Source organism: Balaenoptera musculus, chromosome 13, assembly GCF_009873245.2.
Source record: "Balaenoptera musculus isolate JJ_BM4_2016_0621 chromosome 13, mBalMus1.pri.v3, whole genome shotgun sequence".
NCBI classification, from domain to species: domain Eukaryota; kingdom Metazoa; phylum Chordata; class Mammalia; order Artiodactyla; family Balaenopteridae; genus Balaenoptera; species Balaenoptera musculus.
The window spans coordinates 802,411-811,936 of record NC_045797.1 but is presented as its reverse complement, the minus strand read 5'-3'; the positions used below and the strand labels follow the sequence as shown (position 1 = coordinate 811,936).

Here is a 9,526-nt window from a genome sequence, read left to right as displayed (position 1 = left end):
TCCGCAGTTTCCCAACGTTAGACGAAGCCGTCTGGTTTGTGAGGTCCGAGCGGTGGGCTGGCGTCCCGGGCTCGGCTCTGCTGGCGCCTCCGCTGATGTGAGCACAGGTCACCGCTGGGGCCCTGAACGGGCGCCCAGGAGTTGGGGACTTGCCGCCGAGGTTTATTGTTTCAAGCTGACTTTGAGACACTCGCCCAAACACTCGGCTGCATTGAAGCTTCACGGTAACCGTGAGATAAATAACGTGGTTATCCCAGCTTTACGCCTAAGAAAACTGAGCCTGCAGGGGTTAAGGAACTTTCCCTGATTTTTAGGTAAAGCCTAAACGCACCCTGACTCATCTTACTGCTGTAATTAGGCTTACGTGTTTTCATGTGGCCAGAGACTCCTTTCAGCCTTGAATAGGACGAAGCAATTTTACAGATCTAAGGAACTTTACGTAGAATTAGTCCCAGTTCCCTAATTTTGCAATTAATCAAGATCTAAAAAGTGTCTTAACCTGTAACAAGGATATCTGTAACGTAAGAGGATACGTGCGATTTTCTCTACGTTTCATAGTAGTTGCCGAGCTAATAGTTATTGAGTGAAACTTGCATTTGCTAATCTTAAAAAATGTGGTGTTTGGTTGACATAAAGATCTATTCAATAGGATGTTTTTTATTTTTAGGCAGACTTTATGTTTCTTTTTTGTGGTATAGTAGAAACATGAATTCTCGCAAATTGGTAACATCCCTGCCTCTTCCAGCTGGAAACATTGCCCAAGGAAGATCTTATCAAGTTTGCCAAGAAGCAGATGATGCTAATACAGAAAGCTAAATCAAGATGTACAGGTATTGGGTTGAAAATATTCATCTTGACCGCAATCTTGTTTAATCATGGTTACAACTGTTAGTTTTTTAATAGTACATTGGCTTGTTTATCAGTGAATCCAATAATATTAGTGTAGTGGAATCTGTTATTACTTAACATTCTAAAGTTTGCTTCTGATATTTTTTATTATCTCATATCCCTAAACTGCAGTTACCTTTGAATTAATAAAGTCAGGGAGGAGGATTTTAAGAAACAGTTTGTTAAAGTTCAGCACTTTTTTTTTTCCTCATGTGGATTGTATATTCTTCTGAGTAAAGCATTTTTTTCTAGAGTTGCCAGTTGAAATGTTAGAGACATGAAGTTCTGAGCCCAAGGAAGTAAGAAGAGGCCCCAAGTAAAGTAGTAAAAGATTTCTATTCCTGGAATTTTGAAGTATATTTATTTACTGAAGTTGGTTGATTGCCTATTCAGTTTCCCTTTCTTTATATTCCAAAAAGACAAAGATATTAGTATCCTTTTTTAATATGTGTAGGTGAGCTCTTGAATTTTCAGTAACTTAACTGCCCAGCCTAAAAGCCAAGACTTATTTACTACTAGAAAAGGTCAAACTGTGTTTCTGGAGGTTGGATCAGCTTATGATAAGAGAGTAATTTATTTGGAAAGATGTTCTAGGCTCCAGACCTAGACATGAGTTGATGAAATAGATTAACATGTGTGTTTAATATGAGGTTAGTTGTTGCTTTAAGATTATACAGTAAGAAGTTATTTACAGCTGAAATAATGTCTGGGATTTGCTTCAAAAATATCAGGATGCATAAGACAAGAGGGGAAGGAGGAAGTGAATACAGGTTGCGATGAAACAAGGTTGGTCATGTAGTAATTATTAAACCAAGATGTTGGAGCATAGAGATTAATCACACTATTCTCTCTGGGTTTTTTAATTCGTTTGGAGTTTTCCATAATAAAAAGGAAAATAAAAGGTAATGCTGGGTGAACTTAGTGCTTTCTCAAAATATCTGCTGCTTCTTAAATGTGTTCTAATTTATAGTGATTTTTTTTAAGAATGTACTTATCACTTGAGCCAGTAATTATTTTCTTCATTTCTGAACTAGTATCTTTTTTATTTTTTTAATTGTTTAGAATTGGAGAAAGAAATTGAAGAATTGAGATCGAAACCTGTTGCTGGAGAAACTGATGATATTATTAAGGTAATGAAACAGTTGTGCGTATTGCTTTAATTTTCATTTCTTTACTTAGAGGAGATGCCCGATGATTAATCGGATTTCCTTGAGGGCTGTCAGCCTGCTTGAGCGCTATCGGGCTCCCGAGCCTTTTGTTCCACTTCCTCTCTGCCCTTGGTTACATGCTTCACCTTTCTGGTTGACTGTAAAAAGAGAGGTGAATGACCTCTGCGTCCCTTTCTGTTCTGAAGTGGTGTTCCTTTCTGTCCTTGTCATCCTTTACACACTCTGTAATTATGGTTATTGCTTCAGTCTCAGGCCTGCTCTTCCCTCTCCCCATCAGAAAACCCCGCCACGCTCAGGACTTTGATGATTCTCTCCATTCCCATGGTTCTTTGTTAAACACGTCATGTCTTACTTGCTAACCATACTTACCTTGATGACCCGTAACTGGGCTCTCTTTCTCTTTTACTTCTACATATTCTCGTCAGATGATAGAATGTTGTTTTTATATTGTTATCCCCTGTTTAAGACCTTGAGTTGCTCATTCTTACTTATGTGCCCTTAAGGTAATTAAATGCTTTTCCTTCCCCCATTTGGCCTACCTTCTTTAAAGTTTCTTTGCTTCTCAAAGCTCTGCAGAAGTTTTTTTCCTTGCTTTTGCATATTTGTAATTTGAGTCATGGTATCTGTCTATTCTTTGATTATATGTTATCTTAGTCTCCCAACTTGTGAGCCATGCACAACTGAGGGACTCCCAGGAAGCTACTACCAGGAGTCTTTAAATCGCTGTGCATACCTTGCACTACCATTTTGTTCTTCATTTAGCTAAAACAGTGTATGAATTCTGAATGGTGTGCACAAATACCATTTGGATTCGTAATGTGCTGATTGGTTTAAGCATTACTGAATTCGTAATGGTTTTGTTTATTTGGTCACTGTGTATTTCCCTAATTAGTGATAGCAAAAGTACAACTCCATGTAGTTAAAGAGCACTGACTGTGGAGCCAGACCGCCTGATTCAGATCTTCAGACCCCGCTGTGCCACACACCAGCTGCGTGACCATGGCTAAGTTTCTTAACTTCTTTCTCTTCCTTCATCTGTAGACTAGGGATAATAAGACCTACTTTCATAGAGTTGTATTATGAGTTAGTACCTACAGTACGTAGAGCTGGATCTGTCACATAAGTACTCAATGGTTTTATTATTACCATATATTATTTGGGGGATATTTTCTACACACATGTATACATACATACATACATTCATGCACACCCACACTAAAAAGGAGGTTTTTGTGTTTGAAAAGAGCACTCCAGAGATTCTGTTCTAATTTTGGATCAGTTAACTCTTAGCCCTTAAAATACTTTTCATGCTGTTGCATTTCAGAATATTCAAATATCTGTCCCTTATTTCCTTCTTATCAATGTATTCTCCCCTTCTGTCAAAACTACTCCTAAAAATTTAAGGGTAGAAAATTTCTCTCAGTTAGCTAACTTTACCTTTCAGGTTATTAATTTAATATTAAAGCATGTTATCCTGACCACTCAAGTCTCAGAAAGTAAAGGTTGGTAAAATTAAATGAGAATGAAATCTTTGGTTTCCAGTGTTAATGAGAAAATTACATTGGGGAGTGATTCAGGGAGCTGTGCATCAGTTATTCAGTTGCTGTAAGTAAGTTTTCTGTTTTAGGAAAATCATGTACTGCAATGTAATATGTCCTCTGCACCTCTGGAAAAGGGAAAAGACTTTCTTGCTATGTTTTATCTCTTCACTGGGAAAAGTACACTGGAAAAACATGGCTTTGAATACAGAATTTTCTGTCCTTCATAAAAATGTATGGCTTTTTACAAGTTCTAGTTATTAAAATTTCTGATAGTCATCTTCTAGTGCGTTGAAATACATCTAAAGTTTTATTGCAAACCTGGCATGCTTGACTTTTAAAAAAGAGGACTAAAAACCCATATTTTCCATGTCAAAATTTGAGGTGTATGGTATTACATTGAACTTATATGCTGCTTCCAAATGCAAGAGAAAGGTAAAAATTACATGTCAAGATGCGGAATTTCTGGAATGTATCACTCTTGTTGTTTTCTCTTTGCTGGAATCAAATTTGTATTTCCTAGGAAATAACTGTCCATTTTGTGCCTCTAGTCTTTAAGGATATTTATAGCTGCTTTCAGATAATGCCTTCTGTATATCTCCTAAAATTATTAATGTTTTCAGGCTTCCCCTGATAATATACCAAACAGAAGTTTACATTGCAATACTATATAATGTGAAAAAACTAATTTTAAAACTAAAATTGTTTTAACAAAAGCAATATATACTCATGATTTAGAAATAGTACTAACAACTAAATAACTTATAATTCTAAATAGCTTATGGAAATTATCTCTCTATTTCTGAATAATATGCTTATACTGCTTTTCCTTGATTTATCCCTTGGTGGGACACTTAGCTATTCACTCCTGTTATAACAGATGAAAATTTCGCTATCTTTCACAATGACTCCTACTTTCCAGCTGGTCAAACACATCAAATAACCGTTTACATTTTTTTCTGGACACCTGCCTCCTAAAGCCTTCTGTCCTGTGCTAATTTGGTCTGGTTGTTCTCCAGGTCTGCTGTGGTTTTCCTGGAGTCGGCCTTTTGCCATGATTCAGGGAATTATACTGCTTTCCTGTGTTGGCCCCCCACCCCGTTTGCTGGGTCACAGGTCATTCACTTTCTTGGATAACCTCATTTTGGTAGAGCATGTCCTTCTCCAGCTTCCTAACAACAGATGCATAGGAGGAAAATTTTTGTCATCTTGTATTTAAAAGTGGCTTTATTCTACTCTCATGTTTGAATAATAGCTATAACTTGGTATAGAACTCTAAATATTTTCTACATCTGCTTTGTTTTTGTATTTTTGAACAACAGAGTTTTTCTTTATTATTTCACAAAAGAAGTTCAGAGGCAGTTCTGGAGTGATAGTTGACTAAGGTTTGTTTAGGATTTTATCTCGGTTTTAATGTTTAAGATTAACTTTATCTAAATTCACGTGAAATGGGTCTGTGATTTTCCTGTCTGTAAAGTCCTTGCATAATGTTATCAAGTTATGCCAATTGTGTAGAATAACTTGAGAATTCTTCTTGCTTTTTGTTTTGTCTGAAAAAATTCATATGTAATTGGGATAATCTGTTCTTTGAAAGCTTGATAGAACTCACCTATAAAACTATCTATTCCTCCTGTTTTCTTTGGTGGACAATTTTAAATCACTAGTTTGATTTTTAAGTAGTAATAGTATTGATGATGCTTTTTAATTTTTTTTCTTGAGTTACATTTTTCTAGGAATTTTTTTCCATACCATTTTACTTTTCAGTATGATTGGCAGATTAATAATCATAATATTCTTCTAAACTGTATAATCTGTAATTTATATATAGATAGGTTCTCCTTTTATTCATAATATTGTTTGTGACTTCTGTCTTCTCTTGATCAGTCTTACAAGAAGTCTATTTTGTTAGCTTTTTTTTTTTCAAAGAACTGACTCTTGGCTGTTCTGTTTTCCACTTCATTAACTTCCTTTCCTGCTTCATTTCTGCAAGAGGTAAACTTTCTCTGGGGGAGGGGGGACACTGGTGATTTCTTGCCCATTATTCTGAGCACGCCCCATTGAGATTGTCAGTCAATCCGATTTTTGAACCTGACTCTCCAGTTCCTGAGCATATAGTTTGCTAATGAGTGTTTGCCAGCTTCTCATGTGTTTCCCAGCACGAGCCCTTAGGTTATAGCTTTCTTCTTCTTTCTAATTCACGTCCTCCACGTCCTCCACTTTCAGTTTTCCAAAGATATATTGAAATTTCTCATACCCTCATGTCTTTTCTCCTTTTTTCTTTGCTCTTATGTATATAGCTTTTTAAATATTCTTACTTTAGCATGGTTTGGAAAAGGTGAGGAGATAATTTTGCATGAAGTCAATCCACCATTTTTAACCTCAGGCAAACAAATCATCCTGTTCCAAAACAGGCATTGACCATACGTCTGGATGCTATTCTTTTGGAAAAAGCAGAGACTGAGCAACAGTGTGTTTCTTTGAAGAAGGAAAATATTAAAATGAAGCAAGAGGTTAAGGTAAAGCAACACTTTAATTTATTTTGCTTTTTATTAACTTATATAGTATAGCTATGCATTTTAGAGCCAAGACCTTAAAAAGCATCTGATCTGATTTTAACTGTAATATTTACAGACAAGGAAACAGATTGATATTTAAAAAGAAAAATAACTGAAATCACTCAACTACATAGAGCTAACATTTACTTGTTCCATTGTTTAATCTTCATTTTAGTTGTAATATCATTCTTTAGTAAAAATGGGAAAAAATACCTATTTTATGAAAAATTACCTATTTAAATAAGTTGATTGTCACACATACTCTAAATGTTATCAAAAGAAAGAAAGAAAGAAAGGAAAGAAGGAAGGAAGGAAGAAAAAGAAAGGAAAGAGAGGGAGGGAAGGAAAGGAAAGGTTGTCTGTTCAGTTCTAGGATATTCAAGTGTCTTTTGGGTCTGTGCTAATTTTCTCCCAAAAGCTATATTACTCTATTCAGGAGATATTCATTAAAGCCTATGACTTAATACAACTTACATAATTTATTACCATTTAAAGGAAAATTAAATTCAGAGATTTCCTAGCTTTTAGTTATTGCTTTGAGTAACCTATTTAGTACTGCTTAAGGTAGTCAGAGCTTCTAAGCAGAATTCTTGGAATCTCAGTATCGTATTTCTTTATGTACATTTCTGCTCATTTCTTATTTTTTGAGCCTATGTCTAATATTTTTCCTGAGGGCAGGGGTTTGTTTTGTCTTAAATAATTCTTGTGTGCTTACTTTTATAGGATTCTGTAACTAAGTTGGAAGATGTGCATAAGGAGTTTGAACAATCAGAAAGAAACTATGCAAAAGAAATGGAAAATTTGAAAAGTGAATTAATGGCAGTACATTCCAAATACAGTAACGATAAAGCTGGTTGGCAAAAGGAACTGGAGGAAGCAGCAAAAAAACAATTAGAGCTTTCAGAACAAATCAAATTTCAGAGTGATTCTGAAGATAATGTTAAAAAACTACAGGAAGAGATTCAGAAAATTAAGCCAGCCTTTGAGGAGCAAATTTTATGTCTGCAAAAGCAGTTAGAAGCTGCCACAAATGAAAAGGAGCAAGAAATTACTCATCTCCAAGGAGTCATTGAGGCTAATTCTCAGCAGTACCAAAAAGAAATTAATAGTTTGCAAGAAGAACTTTTACGGTTGAAATCTACACACCAAGAAGAGGTGAAGGAATTGAAGTGCCAAATTGAAGCATCTGCTAAAGAACACGAAGCAGAAGTAAATCATTTAAACCAGCTAAAGGAGAACTTAGTCAAACAGTGTGAGGCAAGTGAGAAGAACCTTCAGGAGAAATATGAATGTGAATTAGAAAACGCAGACCAGGAAAATCAAATGTGTTCTTTGCCCTTACAGGAAGATACTCGTGTAGAACAAGCAGTAAATGAAAAAGTCAAACACTTAGAAGATACCCTAAAAGAACTGAAGTCTCAACATAGCATCTTAAAAGACGAGTTAACTTACATGAATAATCTTAAATTAAAACTTGAAATTGATGCCCAGCATACAAAGGATGAGTTTTTCCACGAACGGGAAGATTTAGAGTTTAAAATTAATGAATTATTACTAGCTAAAGAAGAGCAGGGGTGTGTAATTGAAAAATTAAAATCTGAGCTAGAAGATTCAAATAAACAATTTTGCTGTACCATAGAACAACATAACAAAGAAGTACAGAGTCTTAAGGAACAACATCAAAAAGAAATATCAGAACTAAATGAGGCATTTTTGTCAGGTTCAGAAAAAGAAAAATTAACATTGATGTTTGAAATACAGGGTGTTAAGGAACAGTGTGAAAACCTACAAAAAGAAAAGCAAGAAGCAATTTTAAATTATGAGAGTTTACGAGAGATTATGGAAATTTTACAAACAGAGTTGGGGGAATCTGCTGGAAAAATAAGTCAAGAGTTTGAATCAATGAAGCAACAGCAAGCATCTGATGTTAATGAACTTCAGCAGAAGCTCAGAACTGCATTTAATGAAAAAGATGCTCTTCTTGAAACTGTGAATCGTCTCCAGAGAGAAAATGAAAAGTTACTAACACAGCAACAATTTGTACCAGAACTTGAAAATACCATAAAGAACCTTCAAGAAAAGAATGAAGTGTATTTAGTTAGTCTCAGTCAGAGAGATACCATGTTACAAGAATTTGAAGCAAAGATAAGTTCTCTTACTGAGGAAAAAGATGATCTCATAAGTAAAATTAAAAGTTATCATGAAGAGGTGGAGACTGTCTATCACAAATGTGAAAGGGAAGAAAGGTTGATTGTAGGACCCAGGGAGAAAGTGGAGCAGACTACCCAGTACAGCAGTGAGCTAGAACAAAAGGTAAATGATTTAACAGCACGACTAGAAGAAACCTTAGAAGAAAAGGATCAAAAGGACCAAAAACTGGAAAAGCTTATGGCTCAGTTGAAAACTCTCTCTGAAGACCAGGAAGCAGTGTCATCTGAAGTGAAGTCTCTTCATGAGGAAAATAGTAGACTGAGTTCAGAAAAGAACCAGTTGAGCAGGGATTTGGAAGCTCTCCTGTCTCAAAAAGAAGGAGATTTTATGCTGAAGGAGCAGATTTCTGAATTAGAAAAGAAACTTCAGTTAACAGTTGAAGAAAGAGATAATTTAAATAAACTGTTGGAAAATGAGCAAGTTCAGAAGTTATTTCTCAAAACTCAGTTGTGTGGTTTTCTTGAACAAATGGAGTCAAAAGTTTCAGAAAAAAGTGAAGAACAAGATGTTGTAAATGTCCTACAAGCTGTAGGTGAATCCTTAGCTAAAATAAATGAAGAAAAACACAACTTGGTCTTCCAGTATGGTAAAAGGGTAGCAGAGTTAGAAAAAGAGATTAAGTTCCTCCAAGAAGAGAATGTGATTCAATGTGAGGAACTTAGGTCTTTATTAAGAGACCATGAGCTAGAGAAAGCTCTCTTAAGGAAAGAATTAGAAGAAACCGTCTTGGAAAAAGAGGCCCTGCAGTCTGATCTTCTAGAAATGAAGAATGCTAACGAACAAACAAGGCTTGAAAATCAGAATCTCCTAATTCAAGTTGATGAATTATCTCAAAAATTATGTAGCAAAAATGAAAACCATAATGAAGAAGAAAAATATTTTATAAAGGAACTTGAAAACCTAAGGCCATTACTAGAACAAAAAGAATCAGAATTGCAAGATGTGAGAGCAGAGTTGATATCATTAAAGGTACTATTAATTTGCATTTTACTGATTTTAAAATAAATTCTTAGTTCTAGTCATAGACTCTAGAAAATATATATATTATTGCACTTTGAAGTCAGAAGTAAATTTTTAGCATTTAAGATCAAATGCATATTTCTGAAAGTACATTAAACATTTTCACATCACACTTTATCACAGTGAGCACTTTTTGGTTTTAGAT

The 9,526-nt window shown here is 35.1% G+C and overlaps 1 protein-coding gene across 5 annotated transcripts in view; it reads left to right on the top strand.

The window, feature by feature from the left end:
* GCC2 (GRIP and coiled-coil domain containing 2) overlaps positions 1-9,526 on the top strand; it is a 58,510-nt gene that overhangs the window by 463 nt on the left and 48,521 nt on the right. For 4 of the 5 annotated variants that reach the window (XR_005022395.1, XR_005022396.1, XM_036873135.1 and 1 more), the window contains exons 3-6: positions 746-830; positions 1,951-2,018; positions 6,007-6,111; positions 6,874-9,330. Coding sequence is in view for 3 of the 5 variants with exons in the window: in XM_036873135.1 (XP_036729030.1) it covers positions 746-830; positions 1,951-2,018; positions 6,007-6,111; positions 6,874-9,330 (2,715 nt within the window). In the remaining 2 variants the exon portion in view is untranslated. Of the gene's footprint in view, positions 1-745; positions 831-1,950; positions 2,019-5,978; positions 6,112-6,873; positions 9,331-9,526 lie in introns of those variants that run through there. The other variant, XM_036873137.1, reaches the window with a different exon arrangement.